This window comes from Osmerus mordax, chromosome 16 (genome assembly GCF_038355195.1).
Source record: "Osmerus mordax isolate fOsmMor3 chromosome 16, fOsmMor3.pri, whole genome shotgun sequence".
In the NCBI taxonomy this organism is placed as follows: domain Eukaryota; kingdom Metazoa; phylum Chordata; class Actinopteri; order Osmeriformes; family Osmeridae; genus Osmerus; species Osmerus mordax.
Genome location: NC_090065.1, coordinates 12709911 through 12729513, shown reverse-complemented (window position 1 = coordinate 12729513; position 19603 = coordinate 12709911). Strand labels below are relative to the sequence as shown.

Sequence of the window (19603 nt, the reverse complement as noted above, 5' to 3'; positions counted from 1 at the left end):
GTTCCCTAGACTTCTTGTCCATTGGTTGGGAGGCTGGAGAGGGCGTAAAAACAACTACTGGTCTGTTTCTCCAACCAAAAGCCAGTCTGCATTACTGCTGGGAATAGTTTAAGGTAAGTACACCTAACTAATCTTGAGATGACGAGAATTGCTTGCAGATATGAATCAGTTTTGTTTTCTTTACATTGTCAACCATCTGACCATTCTGGTGGAGTGTATTACCTTCAGTTGATAAAACAGCTTACATTTTAGCCAATGTTGATGAACCACTAAATCAGACTGTACCATTCTTACTCTTCTGATTGTTTTAACACAATATTATAAGAATTTTCTCCTACTGATAGGCAAGTAACTTTAGCAATAATACTGCACACATCAAAAACATTTGAACGTTATGCCTACAAATGCATATGATGAGCATTTCACTGTGTAACATTCACATAGTGTCACATAGTGTCATACTGGTAGTCATTTAGCCCATTGACTTTGGGTGGCAAAGCCCAGCATAATGAACTATGTAGCATTTAGGCTAATGAATAGCATCAAGCCCATTACAAATCCTGTGAATCACTTGGCTACTTGAACCAGCCTATCAAGTTTCTGAACTCTTACACACTGCGTCTTTCGTGCACCCCATGGGGGCTACGCTACACTCACCTGTCTGGGCTCCCGTTTCACCCCTCGCATTTACCACAGTCCTTTCGAGCTTGTGTGGGTATGTTTGTGTGCTGTACTGTACGTGTGAGTCTACCGCAGGTGTGTGTATGAGCATGTCTATGTGTTATGTCGGTGTGGGTCGATGTGTGTGACTATATGTGTGTGTGTGTTCTGCACCCCAGGGGTCTTGGTCTCTTAGAAGATTGCTTTGGGGCCTCTTATGGAGTTGATGTTGGGTCATGTTCTGTGGTTCCATTTCTGTCCAGGCAGGGGATTCACTCTTAGTCATCCCATGCTGTTTGTCGTTGTTGTTGTCGTTGCTATGTGTTGACTTCATGGTGGCAATAGATAGTTGATGTTTACAAGAAGATTGAATATTTTCATTCAACCTTCATCCGAACTGACTTTGATTTTCCCCATCTACATAGAAAGCCATTTGAACTCAGAACAACTCAGGTGTTTGGATAAGGACCCAGTGTTTGGATGACCAGCATGGAGAGCTGCAAGGTGACCAACCCTGAAGTCAGGGACAGACGATGACCTTCAAATAAAATGATGTTCACAACAGGCTTAAAATGTCATTTACTCACTTTCTAAACAGTTTATCTTGAACCTCAGAGTTCAGCTGTTTAGCAGCCTGTCTTAACACAGCGTGAACAAGACTCAAGGATAAATCCAATCTTCTTTTTTGCATGCTTCTCTGCAGTTTTGCTCTGTAGTGACACAGACCTATTCCTCACCCCTGGCCCTGTGTGTGTCCCCAGCAGCCGGTGAAGGAGGTGCCCCCCCAGCCTCGCCACCCAACCCCACCCCCTGCAGCCTCACCTCTGCCCTCCACCTCCACCCCCACTATGAGGCACGCCACCGGCTCAATGCAGCATGTGCAGGTGGCCTCCTCTGGTAAGTCAGCGCCTAGTAAGTTAGCATCTTATAAAGTTCCATTTAGTAAGTTAGCATCTGGTAAGCGCATGAGCATTCAAATGAGCATCTTGTAAGTCAGAGTCTAGAATGAGTAAGTCTCTTAGACTGTTAGGGATGTATAAAGTAACAAGGTCAGGATGGCCTGTGTTGTGTTTGTAGTGGTGACCTCCTTCAACCTGCTGAAGCCTCCGGAAAGAGACCACAGCTTGTTCTCTCAGATGAAGTCCATCAAGTCTCTGAGACAGGCCGGCATCACCGCTGTCTTCACTGGACAAATGGTAGGCTGGAAGGGTAATGGTGCAACATGACAGTTTAGTTCGTGATTCATCAACAATGCTAATACATTGGTGTAATAGTGATGTGTTCTCAGTATACTACAACTGGATGATAATAGTATACTATTCCAAGTATCTAGAGGGGTATGATATGCCAATCTTTTACCCATGTGGACAGAGGGGGGAGCACGAGGGCGAGCTGATACCGCTGCCCTTGGAGGAGGTCATCCTGGCAGACATCGACTCGCTGGTACCCACCCACGACGAGAGCGGCCGGCCGATCGCCGAGTGGAAGAGGCAGGTGATGGTGCGCCAGCTGCAGGTCAGGCTACAGGAGGAGGAGGAGGAGGACAGGATACAGGTAGGCACAGTACACACACAGATACACAATTACAATCCCACACACACAGATACACAATCACACACACACTCCGTCACACACACACTCATGCATACACGCACACAGAAGGCCCGACGATGCGTGCCCCCCAAAAATTCATCCCCATGGATCTTGTTTTGACGCTCGTCTCATCACTCACCACCAGGAGGGTGCTAACGGCCAGGCGGAGGTGGAGGGTTGGAAGTTCTCCCCGACCCACAACGCCATCCTGAGCCCCTTCGGCGAGCTCCTGACGGAGGCCGACCTGGATTACCTGGAGCGTCAGATGGAGAACGCGTCCATGCAGAAGCGCTGCCGGGCCTACGAGCTGGAGCTGGCCCGCCTCACGGAGGAGCTGAGGGCCATCCTGCCCGACCCCATCCTCAACATCACCGTCAACACCGAGTTCCTCCGGCAGATGGATGCCGAGGGACACCTCCCCTTACCGGTGTGGTGTAGCCGTGTCTCTGGCGTCGTCAGGAACATGTCTTACCTCCTGACCGGCCTGACCAGCCGCGGCGAGGCGGAGGAGGAGGGGCAGGGGCCGGACGTGGCGCCAGGGCCCGAGTCAGGGGCAGGGGAGGGTGCCGGGGCGTGCAGGATACCTCACATTGGGATGGCGTCAGCGTTCAGTCACCGTCTGGAGACTCAGAGCTACAGCAAGGGGAGGAGAGAGACTGTGGAGAGGGAGATCCAGCAGTCCGGGGTGTCGGTCAGGAACCTGAGGTCCAATTTTGAGGGTCAAATCGGGGAACTGTATCCTTTCGCTGGGTTTCTGAATGATTCCCAACGCCTGGGTGACAAGGGGAGCCAAAGAGGGGTCAGGAGTGGGAGGGTGGTGGAGTTGGCTGAGGTAGAGAACCAAAGCTCGAACAACACGGGCTGCGAACTGAGCTGCCATGACACCCCAGCACCTCGGGTGATGGAGACCACCAGCCTTAGGAAGGAACGGATTGTGGTCTTGTTCCTCAGCCACTGGAAGAAGTCAGCCTACGCCATCACCATGAGAGCCAAGGTCAGACAGGAGGGCGCCGCCAGGGCCGAGGCCCTGACATCGTCAGCCCAGGCCCAACCCAGGAGCAGCTCAATGTTTCACGTCTGCCGCCAAAGAACCGCCGTGGAGAAGATGCTCAACTCATGGAGAAGTTTTAAATCCGGCAACAGGTGCACTCCCACGGTCCCCCCTCTCCAGGTCCAGCGGCACACTCACTCTCCCGAGCACTTTCTGCCAGAGGTTGACGGCCTTCCTACGACCTACGACAGCTTGACCCTTGACCTCTTCATGCTGGGCTACTTTCACATCCTGGAGCAGGATCTATCTGCGGAGGAGAGGAAGATGCGGCACCTCCTCTGCTTCGAGGTGTTCGACCACGTGGGCAGCTTCCCCTGGGAGACGGTCAGGGACTTCCACAAGGCCGTGGTCCAGGAGATCCAGGCCGGAAACCGCCAGTGGAGCAACGGCTTTGAGGACATCAAGGCACGCTTCTTTGGCAACGCCGCAGTAACGCCCAGGTGCCACCTAGGGGGCGCCAGAGAGTGCCAGTGCCTTTTGTCCCAGGACATCAGACTGGTTCCCAAGGTCATAGTTCACACTGCCCCTCCAGACGAGGGCGAGTTGCTCAGGTGCAGCAACAGCACAGACTTCTCCTGTTTCAGTAACAACGACATCTGTAAATACATCGATCGCAGCTTCGCCTTCTGGAAAGAGAAGGAAGCTGAGTTGTTTGACTTTGAACACTAGTTCTGTTCTTTTGATATTTTTTTGATATCCTGCTACGGTTCGTTGATCAAAATGTGCTTAAGTGAACTAAGAGGTCACATTGGTCTGAATTGAGTTAACTGTATGAGTGTGCAATCCTGTGAGAACTAAATTGTCAACTGGTTGAAAGAGGGTGACTATGAGTACATGTACTTGTATACATGATAGAATCATATTTTCACCTTTCAACTTTTAAAAAGTTGTGTTGCATTTGTTTTGTATTGGTTCTGTGTTTACTTGAGCTCCACAACAAGACCTAAAGGCATCACAGTGATCATATTTCTATCAACCAGGTGAAGACCAGATTGGACTTTCTCATTCGTTCAGTGTTCTCAGAGATACATTTTTGTATCTTTTGTGATACAAAAATAAACATGGACGTGTTGTACCTTCCTAGTGCTGTACAGCTGTAGGGCTCCTGAGGGCTAAGGGCAACCATGCTGAACACCAGAGAAAGAGGTCAATGTTCACAATCTTTACTGTACTTTCCACACTCTCTTAATTTCGATTTTCCAAGTACCAGACACTTGAGACGATTAAAACTGGTAAGCAAGGTTCTCATTCTCTTAACCTGGCTCATTAGATAGACTCGCCAGTGGACTTGTTGTGAGGGAAGCGATGTCCTTGTACAGGGTGTTCTTCAGCATCAAAGGTTTAGCCGGGAGGACGTGTCCGCCCAGCACACAGGAGCCCTCCAGTCCTGCCCTGACACCCCCCGCCACCCTACAGGCTCACTGACACTCAGGCAGAGCGCGGAGGTCAGGAGCAGTCATTGTTGTGTCATAGTGGACATTGCCCACCGTTAGGATGGAGGAAAAGAAAGGGAAGTCAAGGACACCTGGGTCCTGTAGTATAAAGGTATGTAGAACTTTTGCAACACATACTGTCGTTTGAGGAGCTGTCAGTTAACCTCTCATGCTGTGTGGATGACGAGTGTTTTGAGGTTGAGTGTTCAAAGAAGTGTGAATTTCTGGTTACCATGATCTGTGTGTAATGGACTAACTGGAACTAATGAACTGCAAAATACTTTGTATTAGGTGCATGTTGGGCATCAGGCTCTTAAACCTGCGTTTGAACGTATCCAAAATTAGCCTAATTATCGGAAATTGGTCTTGTAAAAACATTTGGATTTGAAGCAAGTTGAGCTAATTATTTGTTGAAAATGCAAGACATTTATTGTGGAGAAGAAAGTGTTTTCTTTTTGGGTGAGGTTGGTCTAGGAAGACAAAGACCTGAACAAATATTTCTGTTTGGTCTTATGTTTCTTTTGAACGCTGCCTCAAAGTGGAGATCAAAAACTGTTTCCCTCCATTCACTACAGCAGCAGGGCACCCGGTATAGACAAAGGCTATCAGAGACAAAATAGCTTACGCACACACACACACACACACGCACACACACACACACACACACACACACACACATACACTTACACAAACAATGTACATAACATGGTCTTAAGTATAGTGGAGGTATTATGCACTAAGCCTCACATGGTAAACACAAACAAGTGCTAAACCAGTGTCAACATGTGTATAACACCACTGGTTGTCCAATGTTCTATTTACCTCCATATAACTTCCCTTCTGTCTCGCTCTCTGTTGCCCCCCCCCCTCCCCCCTCCTAGCTCTTTGTGCTGTGTCACAGCGTGCTGCAGCTGACCCAGCTGCTGCACAGCGCCTACTTCAAGAGCTGCATCACCACCATCGAGCGCCGCTACGGCTTCAACAGCATGTCTATGGGCACTGTCTCCTCCCTGCACGAGGTAGGCACACAGCGCCTCCCACTGGCCTTCCCTCACACAACATCAAGACACGTTTTTCAATCTCTGCGGTCACTTCACCTGCCCTGGCATGCCTGCTGTCGGTCCTGCAGATGGGGAACATGGTGCTGGTGGTGTTTGTGAGTTACTTTGGCAGCAGAGTCCACCGGCCTCGCTTCATTGGCCTGGGCGGTCTGATTATGTCATGCGCTGCCGCCTCCCTGGCCCTACCTCACTTCCTGTCCAAGCCCTACCAGTACAACTCTGTGTCTGCCTGTAAGTACATTGGATCCCCATGATAGTAATACTGCTTTCTCTTTGTCTATGAATCGTCTGGTGTATGTGGAAGCCGGTAGAACAATAGTCTTCTGTCTGTGTCCTGTGTGTGTAGCTGGTGGAGCGTGGGATGTGTGTGTACCACAGGACAACTCATCCACCCCCATAGTGTGCCGGCAGGGGGGTGCAGGTCAACCCTCAGAGGCCAGGACACAGTGGCTGATCCTGGCAGCTGCCCAGGTCATGTTTGGTATCGGCTCGGTCCCCATCCAGCCGTTTGGCATCTCATATGTGGATGACTTTGCTGAGCCAGGAAACTCAGCTCTGTACATAGGTAGAGTACAACCTTAATTTAAACCAACTCAGGGAACCATTTGTGTTGTATTGTCATTTACTTGTACCTACCAAATACCAACATACACCCACCAAATACCACCATTTACCCAGCACATTCCACCATGCACCACCATAAACCACTAATAACCCACCATACACCCACCATGTATCGTAAAAGGAAGAGATAGTTCATAAACAGTTTTTCCATTGGGAGTCAGGTGGCTGAGCGGTTAGGAAATCGGGCTAGTAATCTGAAGGTTGCCAGTTCGATTCCCGGCTGTGCCAAATGACGTTGTGTCCTTGGGCAAGGCACTTCACCCTATTTGCCTCGGGGGAATGTCCCTGTACTTACTGTAAGTCGCTCTGGATAAGAGCGTCTGCTAAATGACTAAATGTAAATGATGTCTTTGTGTTGCAGCCATCCTGTTCTCCATCTCTGTGTTTGGGCCAGCCTTCGGCTACCTGCTGGGCGGCATGATGCTGAGGGTCTATGTGGACGTGGACAAGACCGGAGGAGGTGTGCCTCTGTTCAACTCTCTGTTCAACTTCCATCCTTCTTTCTTGATCATCCCTCCCCCCTCCTCCACCTGATGCTCTGTCTTCCAATCACGTTTCTTCTCTTCACAATGTTTTCTCTGTCTATCCTCACAAGTACCCCGTCCCTGACTGCCCCTCCTCTTTCCCTGGTCCTCTCACCCATGCCCCCTCCCCAGACAGTCCCCAGGACCTGGACCCCTCCGACCCTCGCTGGGTGGGGGCCTGGTGGATGGGCCTGCTGGTTTCCTCTGGCTGTCTGGCTCTGGCCTCTATCCCCTACTTCTTCTTTCCCCGGGTTGAGGTCCAGTCTAAAGTAGGTGGGCATTGTTTTTCACGTCACACAAAGTTTGTAAGGGAAACCGTATAACCATGGATTACGTATGATCAGGCACGCAAGACTGAGAGAGACTCTCTGAAAGATGACCCGAAGAAGTCAGCAGAGACCTCATTGGTTGAGTTTTTGAAGAGTAGGTAAAACGTTTAAATTGGATAAAGAACAGTGTTTCTGCATGAACTGATACACAAAAGTGTGAACGTGTTCAAAATATGCTAGAGTATTACCCCCTTGTGTGTTTATAAACAGTAGAGTAGCCATTCAATGTATGTGTGCGTGGATGTGTGCATATGTGTGTGTGCGCGTGGATGTGTGTGCACATTTGTGTGTGTGTGTCAGGGTTCCCACGCCTCCTTCTGAGGATGCTGCTGCGCCCGGTCTTCATGCTGCTGGTCTTGTCCCAGTGCTGTTTCTCCTCCTCCATTGCCGGCCTCGCCACCTTCCTCAGCAAGTTCCTGGAACACCAGTACGGCACCACCCCAGCCTACAGCAGCCTCCTTATCGGTCAGGACAACACACACACACTCACACCTGTGTGCTCACAGACACACACACACGCTCAAACATCTATACACACACACAAATACACACATTGACTGTACACAACCTCCACGCACACACGTTCACTGAACTTTCACTGTTTTTCCATGACTATACATCATCCTATCATCTTCCACCTATTACCAGCCTTTTGGTTTTGCACAGGGGGCATCAACCTGCCCACGGCCGCAGTCGGGCTTCTGCTGGGTGGGGTGGTGATGAAGCGTGCACGCCCCTCCATGCGGACCCTCCCCTGGCTGTGTCTGGTCCCCCTCACCCTGTCCGTGCTGCTGTGTGGGCCTCTCTTCTTCATGGGCTGTTCCACTCAGCGAGTGGCGGGGGTCAACGTCGAATACGGCCACGCGCGGGACCGCTGGACCAATAGGTGCGCCGGAGCCTGTCATCCTTGTGCAGATGTACCGCCACGTCGACACGTCTGGGCAACAGCTCCTGTAGCATGGCAGCACGAAACCTCTGAGCGCTCAATAATTCACGCTCTCCATGCAGTCTCTCTGCTGTGTACTTTATATAGAACACCTACGTGGCTCAGCGGTATCTCAGCATGGGCTGGTTTGAGAGAAACATTCTCTGCCCTTCATCGGCTGATGGTTGAACGTTACTTAGATACTTTGCAACTAATCCCATCCTCAAATCAACCGCAGGCACACCATGTTATTTTTTGTTGTGGTGTTGTTGTTTTGTTGTTCTGTCGTCAGTGATGCATAGTCGTAGCCTTGCCTTAAAAAATAGATGTTGCTTTCCAGGTCGCTTTCTTTGTGCAACTCCAACTGCTCCTGTCCAAGTAACGTCTTCAACCCCGTGTGTGGTGAGGACAGCACAGAGTTCATCTCTCCCTGCCATGCTGGCTGCACCAATGTCACCTTGGACCCACAGAACCATCACAGAGTCCAGGTAGAGCCATCTTAACACACACAGTTCCTGTATCCATATATGACATGTTCGAAAGGAAAGGCCGCTCTAAACCTTTCTCGTAGACAACCTTATGATATCATGTTGTTATGACATTTTGGATGATCCTGCAGGATGAGCTCCTGGGGTAAGAGGGAGGGAGTCAGGTGGCTGAGCGGTTAGGGAGTCGGGCTAGTAATCTGAAGGTTACCGGTTCAATTCCTGGCTGTGCAAAATGACGTTGTGTCCTTGGGCAAGGCACTTCACCCTACTTACCTCGGGGGGAATGTCCCTGTACTTACTGTAAGTCGCTCTGGATAAGAGCGTCTGATAAATGACTAAATGTAAATGTAAATGTAAGATGGCGTGCTTCCTGCCCGCAGGTCTACACCATGTGCAGCTGTGTGCCAGCTGCTGGGGCTGGCTTGGGCCGCGCTCACCCTGGCTCCTGTGTCAAGAGCTGTCCTCACTTCCTCCTGCCTGCTTTGTTCCTCATTGCTTTCGCTGGCTTCATTGCCAGTGTCTCTCACAACCCAATCTACATGATGGTGCTCAGGTACTCAGGAAGATGATGATGAAGAGGGTGGTGATGATGATGAGGGTGATGATGATGAGGGTGCTGATGATTAATATGGGGTGATGACGATGGTGGCGATGAAGATAATGATGGTTGTGATGGTGGTGAAGATGCAGGATGATTACTGGGAGGGCACCGATACGGGGGTGAAACTCATGCTCATTCAGACGTCTGTGTGATTTCCTCCTAAGAACCGTCTCCCAGGAGGAGAAATCCTTTGCCATTGGTGTCCAGTTCTTGCTTATCAGGATGTTAGGTAAGCCCACGAGCCAAGTTGGTTGCTAGAGCATCCTGAGGTCTTTCTGTGTATGCATCAGATGGTAGGAGATATTCCAAGGTCTTCGCCCATTCACCGTACCTCAACTTTCACCACTTTGATATAAATCACATTTTAAACTCATCTCTCTGTGTGTGCCAGCCTGGCTGCCTGCCCCAGCAATGTTTGGGCTTGCCATTGACTACTCCTGTGTATGGTGGAAAGAAGCCTGTGGCAGAAAAGTGGGTGCCTGTGGGTACTACGACAACGACATCCTTAGGAACAGGTGAGCTTTGGTGACAAAAAGAAGCCATTTCTTTTCGGTCCCTTCATTTCTCAGAATTCATGACATCTCCTTAAACGTTAATGCGTGTTCTCTGTCTTCCTTCTCAGGTACTTTGGGCTGCAGGTGGGCTACAAGGGTATGGGTATTGTGCTGCTTGCCCTGGCAGGCTGGAGAGCCCAGCACACCCCTGGGCTCAGCCTGGAGAAGGAGCCCGAGGCAACTTGAGACTATGCTCTGAGTCAACTTGAGTCTATGATCTGCTATGACCAGGCCTGGAGGAACACCACATGGGGAAATGATGGACCAAAATAGTAGTTTAATGTGTTCAATTTTACACAGTATCCTTTTACTCTGATACATAATTTGTATTATTTCATTGTAAATATTTACTCACAATGAAAATAAACTGTATGTATTTTTTACTTTTGCATTTTAGAGAATATTAACTTAAAAAAAAAACTTGAATTAAACAACTGTTTGTAGGATAACTCAATCATAACTAACACCAATTTCAATAAAACAATGTTGAGCTACGCAGTTTGTGTGCATAAATAAGTTAATCCTTCGATCGTTTATAAAATGTTACTATGATGCTGAATACGCAATGAAGGTGAGAAAATGAAAAAAAGGTGAGGTCGCGCAGGCGCACAAGCAAACCAAATTGACAGGACGATTCTCAGCTGCATTCCCATCAGAGGAGGATCCCCCCGCACAAACGGATAGTTGAAGAACCGCTGCGTCTAAATACGAAAACCTGTATTGTCATACAATAGAGCTCTATCGCTGTTACCATGTCTGCCGGAGGAGATTTGGGGAACCCTCTGAGGAAATTTAAACTGGTATTTTTAGGAGAGCAGAGTGGTAAGTCGAGTCTTTAATAAGGGCACATTAAGGGTTGGTACTCAGTTGCTGAACATGATATGGCAAATTGAAGGCCATTCCTTCTTCTTAGGTGTTAGTTCTCGCTGGTTCCGCTAATTTGCTGAGTGGCTGTGACATATTTCACGCCCGTTCGCCCATTCACCGGTTCCTGGCACGATCTGTTTCTGTACAGAATTTGATTAGTCATGGAAAAAAACGCACGCATATTAAGTGGAATCCTTGTCTTGAATTAATATATTTTGTCACATAGGAAAATGTTATTTTTATCATGGTTCCCTATATGTGTTGAATATGTTTTACTATCCGTAATATAAGCCAAAGCAGACGAGGGGTGAGGGATGTTTTGGATTTGGACACTGCAGTAGCAGGTAAAAACGTTTTTAAAACGATGTGTACAATCTATAACTGTAACATCGATGATTTTTGGCTACCATCAACATTAAAAAGAAAAAAAACAAATAACCATGCTCCTTTTATCTGGGTTTAAGACAGTATAATAAACATCTCCCATGTGCCAGTTCGGGACACACCCAGGTTGGCGATGTCTGTAGAATCCTAACCTCCCTGTCGCCGACTCCGTCATTTGACAGTCCAATATCATAACAGTGGGTAAAAATGTTGTCTGTGACATATCAGTATGTTCTTATATTATAATTCTTTTATTCGGGGAACAACGCCCGTTTACTGTTTGACAGGTTCTCTGGTCTGATCAATAATGATTTAGCACTATAAACCTTTCTGGCCAGCCTACGTGGTCAGGCATCAGACATCTGAAGCTACTGCTTGCCCTGTCCTCCCAGCTAATGCTAATGAAAAGGAAGCAGATAAAAAAAACAATAGCCTTTTATAGAGTACAGATGTTTGTTACAGATTGTTTTGTGTGTGTGTATGTCTGTGTGAGTGTGTGTGAGTATGTGTCCACCGTTGTGCGTGTGTAATGGAGTGTGTGCATTAGTGTGTGTACATGGTTATGTGTGTTTCGGCATGTCTGTCTGCTAGAAGCAGTCAAGTAATCAAGCCTTGTCTGCCTCATCCATACAATAGAATGTTGTAATGTTTGCTGTCCGTGGTGCTGAAACCAGGCCTGTCATGGCCGCTGCCCAAAGCACTGGCCACGAGCCCTCTGAATCACCCACGTCTGTCTGCATAGAGAACCTGACCCAACCTTATTCAGAAACCACCATCTCCTAATCGCAAGATTCTCAGGTTCACAAAACAATCTCTCTGATTTGATTAATAGATTCATAAGCAAGTTGGAACTGGCTTCAACTTGCCCTCCGATGGGCACAAGGGGGACATTTTAATGCCCATCCCTTCAGCACCACGGACAGCAGGGTTGTCAAAAGTAACCGTATGGAAACTGTACCAGTAGTCTCATCTGTCTGAATAGTGATCTGTCCCTGGATGCTTCTAGCTGGTAGGCAGGGAGGGAAGCTCTGCTGTCTGACCTTCATATACTGCTGTGTTTTCTTTCAGTGGGGAAAACCTCTCTGATCACCAGATTCATGTATGACAGCTTCGACAACACATATCAGGTCAGTTTCGTAATACTGTTCCTGTCTCAAATTCTTCCATGACATGTGAAGGCCTACCACATGAAAAAGTGTTCTCCAAATGGACAAGATTTGAAAAGAAACGTGTGTGCTTGCTCTCATGTTATCGTATGCTGTATGTTGGGGTAGCTTAATACCATGTTTTTGGCCCTTTTTTCCAGGCAACCATTGGGATTGACTTCTTATCAAAGACCATGTACTTGGAGGACCGCACAGTAAGAAACCAGAACCGTACTTAAAACAACACACAAAGAATAACTTGGTTTGAGTCGGTTTGTCATTCGAATTGATGATTTGCTGTTCTTTTTAAGAGCCAACAAAGGCATCTTCACACTCATAACACCTGCATGTGTATTCCGCATTTTCCAATGGGGTCATGTGCTTCTTGGAGCTGGGTTGAAGCTGGGTCTGAGCACTGTGGCCCCAGCTCTTAGCCGGGCTCTGCATGACTCTAACCCCGGCTGATGTTTAGGTCAGGCTGCAGCTGTGGGACACGGCTGGACAGGAGCGCTTCAGGAGCCTCATCCCCAGCTACATCCGAGACTCCACCGTCGCCGTGGTGGTGTACGATATCACGAGTGAGTGATGTGTCTTCCCCTCTCTCTCTCTCCCTCTCTCTCTCTCCCTCTCTCGCTCTCTCTCTCTCTCTCTATCTCTCTTTCTCTCTTTCTCTCTTTCTCTCTTTCTCTCTCTCTCTCTCTTTCTCTCTCTCTCAGTTTCTCTCTCTTGGTTTCTCTCTCTCCCTTTTTCTCTTTGTCTCTTTTTCTCTCTATCTCTGGCTTTGACTCTGGCTCTCTATCTCTCTATCTTTCTCTTTTATAAACACACAAACACACACACACAATAGCGTAGGCTCTAGCTAAAGATGGTGTATTTCTTCCACAGATGTAAACTCTTTCCAGCAGACCTCTAAGTGGATTGATGATGTTAGGACCGAGAGAGGAAGTGATGTGATTATTATGTTAGTGGGAAACAAGACCGATCTGGAGGAGAAGAGGCCAGTATTGATGCTGATACAAGAACATGTTTATTTGTTATATTCTGACATTCTTCTGCATCCATAATCTACCGCATGTTGTTTATTGATTGTTTATTTTCAGTGAATATCTGAATTCCCAGTATCTTCTCCAACAGGCAAATCACCATTGAAGAAGGAGAACAGAGAGCCAAAGAACTGAATGTCATGTTCATTGAGACCAGTGCCAAGACAGGCTGCAATGTCAAACAGGTGATACCCTCAGTAATATGTCTTTTCTGCAACAGGATGTTCAGTTTCCGGATCTCACATCTTTCTCTCTTTCTGCCTCTCTATTCCCCCCCCCCCCCTCTCTCTTTAGCTCTTTCGTCGTGTTGCAGCAGCCTTACCTGGGATGGAGAGCTTGGATGATGCTAACCCTGAAGGCAGTATCCTTTGTAACTGAGTGACTCATCACTGTGCACTGCAAGGCTACCAATACCAGAGAACAAAGCTTTTCTCATAGTGGGAGCTGCCTCTTTACACACAAGAGTGGCGTTTAGCAACAATACGTGTGTGGGTCATATTGCCGCCTAGTGGCTTTGTAGCTGTATAGCACCCTTGCATGCATCACAGACGGGTGTGGGTGTTGTCTGTTATTGACTCCATTTGTACTGTCTGCTAGTTTCACAATGTCCATCTAATCTAATTTATCCTTAATTGGACACTTTCCAGTGATTGACATCAAGCTGGACAAACCAGCTGAACCCACTGTCCCTGAGGGCGGGTGCTCGTGTTAATGCTACGCTGGCAGACAGCTACCCTCACATCATAGGCTTGTTGTGTTGCTTCCTACTGGTTAGCTTCCAGTTGACTTTTCTAATTGGATATGGGCCATGTATATCTGATTGGACGAATCAAGTGTTATATTTCAGTCTTCAGTTGTAAAATATTGTATACTTTGTCAATATGTAAGTGCGGGGAAAACACAAACGATCAAAAAAATTGTTTTAGAAAATGAAAAAGGGAGAAAAATTTAATGAAACTGAATTCTTTTCGCCGTTATGTTTTGTATTTTTTATATATAAAAAGGGAAAGCACCAAAAATGATGCCTAACCATGAAAGGAGAATAGTGGGGCTGTCCATTCCAAGATGGCTGACCATGTCTGAATGTCTGCAGCACGCATGCACGCTGATCTCAGGCCTGTCTTCCGGGTCTCTCCCTGGAGCAGGTCAACTATCTTAGAATGTTTTATAGCATCTAGAATCTCATGACATACGTATCTCATTTGATATTCCCACCAGAGTCAACTGACGATAGATTCACCATAAACATTAGCTGTGAAGATGTGGCACTCTATGAGTAACTTTTATAAAACAACTGTACTGTGGTAAAAATTAAAAAAAGACGAAGCAAGAAATTGTATTTCACAACCCCTATGCCCTTCCTATCCCAGTAAAACACATATAAGATCCACCGTAATGCACTGCACTGTATATAATAATGTAATATGTATGTCGTCCCTCTGTAGAAGTGGTCCTTGTTCACCAGTATAAATAATGTAATAATGTTTCATGATTAATAAATTAAAGATTAAAGGGCTTCACTCTCCTAACCATCGACACTCACAAAGTAGCGAGCGGTCTACTCTTTCCAATGTGTGCGGTCTTTGTGTTTCAAACGACTTCCTTGTCATCCTGGTCCAACACCGCAAGTCACCGAATCAGTTGGTGGTCATGGTGAAATGACTTGTCAAAATGTCAATGTCAAAAGAGGCTGTACAAATTGTTAGTGATCATGTTGCAGACAAACTGGTTGGTTTAGGATGTAACTGAACTGGAAAGCACCATTTTCTTAAATACAGTTTTAGCCACAGTGTGACGTGTGTTTATACCCATCTCGATGTCCCAAGAGCTCTGATAAAGGGTAACAGGTCAGGTATTCCCCTGGTTGCTCACAGGTGTACAGTTAGGTAACACTGAGCAACAGGTGGACCCTAACATGCCGGTTGAGAAATGGACCCTGGAGAGACAAGGCTGAAAGAATCAACCCCACAACCTAACTGTAACTGTGGACTTTCCACCTTTCTCTAATCACTATTAGAATTCCAGTAGAAAGTATGTATGTGTGTGTGTGTGAGGGAGAGAGAGATAGAGAGAGAGAAATAAAGAGTTAGAAGAGAGCTTATGTTGAAACCAGAAACACTTGTTTTATTGAAACTGGGTGTGTTTGATATTTGGACATAGCATCAATTAATGTGGGTCATGGTTATTAGATATTCTTTTTCATCTTTAAATTTGGTGTGCTATTGATCAAGTGTTTAAACACCCCAAGAGGAAAACCATATACATTACAGTCTTGTAGATGGACACACCTCTACAATCCGAAGGCCACAGGAATGAATGAATGAAGTTAACAGACCACAATTCACAGCCCATAAAAGCAAGCTTTCTGGTTCACTCGCACACACAGATTTTCTCAGTGTAGAGTACAGTGGATTCTAAGAGGCAGCCATGTCCAGAGTGGAGGCCCTGGGAGAACCAGACCTTCGATCTCAACTCAGAGAGTTCCGAACAGACATCGCCATGGCTATCGATGACGCCTTCCCATTGGTCCATGGGCTAGTGGACCGCAACATTATTAGTGACAAGTTGCTTCAGGTGAGCTGTAAAACAGAAGGGTGATAACAGGGATTTTACGAGTACGTGTCGAGAATGATGATGTTGCATGGTGAACCAAACCAATCTTAAAACATCTATTTAAACATTTTCATCACAGTAAATTCTTATCTAGTGTTTTTTTGTGCAATTCAGGAATATGGAATATACGTTTTAATCCAGTCAGTATTAATTGAGCTGAAATGCCAACAGAAGCTTGCACCTGATCACCTTTAGGAGACCTTGGAGAGGGAGACCAGAGAGGGCATCCACAAGGCCATGTACTCCCTCCTGTCCTGGCTGCTGGAACAGGGCAGGAGCACCATCAAGGCCTTCTGGAGCAACCTGGCCAAGGACTACAACCAGGACCGCTACCCCCGGCTCCAGGCCCTCCTCGCCAGCCTCCAGCCCCCCCAGCAGGGCTCTGCGGCCAGCTCAGGCTCCAGGCAGGGGAAGGGGTCCCCCGGAGGCTCCAGATCCCACAGCAGGAAGAGGACCCTGGGCGACGGATCATCTGCCCGCCACCAACACTCCCACAGTCAGTCCCATGCCAAGAGAAGCACCAGCACAGGTCAACTACCCATCTCTGTACACATATGTCTTCAGCTGTGTCCTTCTTCATTTACTATTACTGGTGTCGTTTGAACACAGTGCCAGTCCTCACACATTCTCGTCATCTCTCCCACCAGGCAGCAGAGGGAAGGGGGTGAGGAAGAGTGAAGCTCCAGCAGTGGCTCAGATCCCGGGGGAAAGTGGTAAATCAATCATCATGGTCATGTACAAAGACTATGACACTGAGGAACAATTATGACTTTGTGACTTTTCCCAAAACAAACAGAAACGTTGCAACATGTGCTCACCCTGGTTGTTGTCGTGGTTTAGCAGGTATGCAGGCGGTGTCCACCTCAGTCCAGCGAGCTGTCACCTTGTCTTCCAGTGAGTTCCCTGTCAGCTGTGGGGCCAGAGAGGAGATCCTCATCAAACAAGTGTTCGGCTCTGGTTAGTTTGCTAGTCGTTCGACAACCCCATGGACCCCATGGTGGAGAGAACATGTCCAAAGTTTAATTCTTAATTATAGTGTAAAGGATGTGAGGTCTCTTTGCAGGAACTGCCAAAAAGTGCATCAAGGTGGGTGGTGAATACTTTAGCTCTGGTCCACTGGAGGAGATGACAGGGGGGCTCAAGTCGAAGGGTGCAAGACCAAAAGTCAACCACAAGGGGGAGCCCTACACCAGGACAATTGAGGTAAATCACACAATCCCTCTACAAACCTGTCCATGGGCCTACTGTATGCTTTCTGAAAAGGGTTAGCGTGTGCGTCTGCATGGTGCGTGTGTCCAGGTGCAGCGCAATGATGACGAGTGTGGCGTGTGTAAAGATGGAGGGGAGCTCATCTGCTGTGATGGCTGTCCCAGAGCCTTCCACCTGGCCTGCCTCGACCCCCCCCTCACCACCATCCCCAGGTGCGCTCTCCTGCCACACCCTCCACAGCAGGGAAGGTCAAACACAACCCTGGTTCAGCGTCTCATTCGTGTTCTCATATGCAGTGGCACTTGGCGCTGTCAGTCATGCGGTGGTGAGCGAGGGAACAGGGAAAGAAACCAGCCAGCTGGTCAGGTCTGTAGCTGAAAGCTGTTTTTTTGGGGGGGGGGGGGGGGGGGGGGGGGGGGGGCGTCACTGTCAGCGTCACTGTTGACTCCGGTCTCTTCCTCCAGAGCTTGGCTCCTCCACAGAGGACCGAGACCAGCTCCAGCAACTCCACCATAGACATCTCCTTCTTCTCCTCCTTATCCTCCGCCTCCCTCTCCAGCGTCACGGCAACCAAGAGCAACCACAGTTCAGGATATCAGGTGGGACAGCTTTTGATGACGGTTTTAGGTCTTTTTTTTCTTTGGTGGCTGCCATATATCGCAAAATCAGTTTTTCCCTTTCCTATTTCATCTCTGACTGCAATCATTTCATTTGGTTCGGCTGCAGTCTGTTTCGGTAACGGCCAGTGTTTCCTGTTTGTCCCTCGTTGCGCCAGTGTGCCGGTGGACAGGTCATGGGGGTCAGGGACATGTGTGGGGTCTGCCTCCTCAGTGGAGGAGACCTGACCCTCTGTCTGCAGTGCCTCCAGAGCTACCACACCTACTGCCATTTCTCCACGTAAGGCTGTTCATCCCACCCCAACATCACTCTCTATACTTTGGAGCCAGGCCTGCATTATCAAGGTCAACAGCATCCTAGAGCTACTTGTACGTGGATATTGAACTGTTCTGCCGAGTGGACACTAAAGTCAGTCTAATCCATGACAATGCATAAATCAAAAAGCAATCAAGTGCACCACTAGTCGCAACGACTTTTACTTTACGTGTTATTCATTTAGCAGATGTCCAAAGCGACATTCGAACACTAGGACCATTAGTGTTTGGCTAATGGCTACTCATGACTGGTAATGGGGTGTACGGTATGCAGTGATGCTGTTGTTTCCTCCACAGTGGAAGGTCCATCTGCACTTCCTGCACTAGGACCTGGGGCGGCTTAGCGGACAGAGAGGCTGAATCCAGGGGCTTACAGGTACCGAGTGTGTATGTGTGAGTATGTGTGTGTGTCAAGTGTTTCAGTCCAACCTTACATAAGTGGCCAATCAGTCTTTTTCTCGCTCCCTGTCTGGTTGTTTAGGATCCACACTCGCTGGGCCCCTCCCTCCCAGAGCCCAGCCTACAGAAGGATGAGCTGGACTCCATCATTGGAGAGGTGAACACTGACAAATCACATCCCAGAGGAAGAAGCAGACACATTCAACCAACCACATACACACGACTGGTCTTCACTAACATGGCGGAGACCCCATGACCCATTTCCACCTAATCTATAGTGCACTTAAAAGTTCAATCACACTCAAATGCAGGAATCCATTCACAGCATTTAAATGGTTCCTGTTGTGTTCTCCTCCCAGCCAGGCTCCATAGATGGGATTCTGCAGTGGGCTTTCCATAACATCTCCAGGCCTCTCTCCGACACTCAAGCCTACTTCCAATGATCTCATGTCATTTGCAGAAGATCGCAAACACACACATGCAATTGTGCTCACATGCGGTCTTACACACTTGAGCACACACACACACACACACCACTAGACACACATGCACATACAGTACTGCAGTACTCTGTCCACACATATAAACACACATAAACACACATACTGTACACACAAAAACACACACTCTTTTTCAATGCCTCTGATGTTATCTCTCTTTGTCTCTCTCTCTCTCTCATCCTCCTTTTTCCCAAGTTTTCATGCTTAGAGCAGAAAGAATTCACACCCACACAGAAACAGATGGTTTTGTTTGCATGGGTTACACACACACTGAGAAAAGATTCAGTTTGATGAAGAATTCCTTGAAGACCGTCACTTAGATCTGGAATGTTGTTTTTGTCAAAGTTTCAGGAGTTTAGCATAACTGCTAGATGAATGGACTTTTGCCAAGCAGAAGAAAGATTTTTCTTCTCTCAAACGGTATTTGGTTACCATGGTTACCTGCTCCTCAAGGCCCCAAAACAAGGATGAGGAATGCAGCGCTGTGGACGTTAACTCTCAATGGCGCGTGAAAGACACAGTCTATATTTGGAGACCTCAAGCAAGGATATGCTTCAGGCTTGAATGGAAAAGAAAATTTAGGAATCCACCCTATTTGAAAATAAAGAAAGAAATGAAGGAAAACTGATGTATTTCTTTAAATGGCTATAAACATTTAAGAACTATGA

The 19603-nt window shown here is 47.6% G+C and overlaps 3 protein-coding genes across 3 annotated transcripts; all 3 read left to right on the top strand.

Annotated features, from left to right (window-relative positions):
* Nucleotides 1-1149: 1149 nt before the first annotated feature.
* On the top strand, nt 1150-10029 carry LOC136958953 (solute carrier organic anion transporter family member 2A1-like). The gene is made up of 18 exons (XM_067253113.1): nt 1150-1164; nt 1422-1557; nt 1738-1856; nt 2032-2223; nt 2402-2972; nt 5620-5756; nt 5867-6019; nt 6177-6363; nt 6784-6882; nt 7079-7215; nt 7291-7369; nt 7576-7740; nt 7942-8161; nt 8541-8688; nt 9069-9241; nt 9454-9518; nt 9681-9804; nt 9912-10029. Exons 1-18 carry the CDS (start codon nt 1150-1152, stop codon nt 10027-10029), a joined length of 2838 nt encoding a protein of 945 aa, XP_067109214.1.
* Nucleotides 10030-10484: 455 nt separating this feature from the next.
* Nucleotides 10485-14823, top strand: rab6bb (RAB6B, member RAS oncogene family b). Its single transcript, XM_067252819.1, has 8 exons — nt 10485-10665; nt 12163-12221; nt 12401-12454; nt 12712-12817; nt 13125-13236; nt 13374-13467; nt 13577-13643; nt 13930-14823. The coding sequence occupies exons 1-8, from the start codon at nt 10596-10598 to the stop codon at nt 13992-13994; spliced, it is 627 nt and encodes a 208-aa protein (XP_067108920.1). The 5' UTR covers nt 10485-10595; the 3' UTR covers nt 13995-14823.
* An 886-nt stretch (nt 14824-15709) lies between these two features.
* aire (autoimmune regulator) lies at nt 15710-18878 on the top strand. Its single transcript, XM_067253112.1, is given in 11 exon segments — nt 15710-15856; nt 16091-16424; nt 16543-16608; nt 16739-16852; nt 16959-17316; nt 17401-17470; nt 17569-17703; nt 17880-18001; nt 18334-18412; nt 18518-18592; nt 18795-18878. Coding segments are annotated over 11 exon segments (1584 nt in total).
* The last annotated feature ends 725 nt before the right edge of the window (nt 18879-19603 follow it).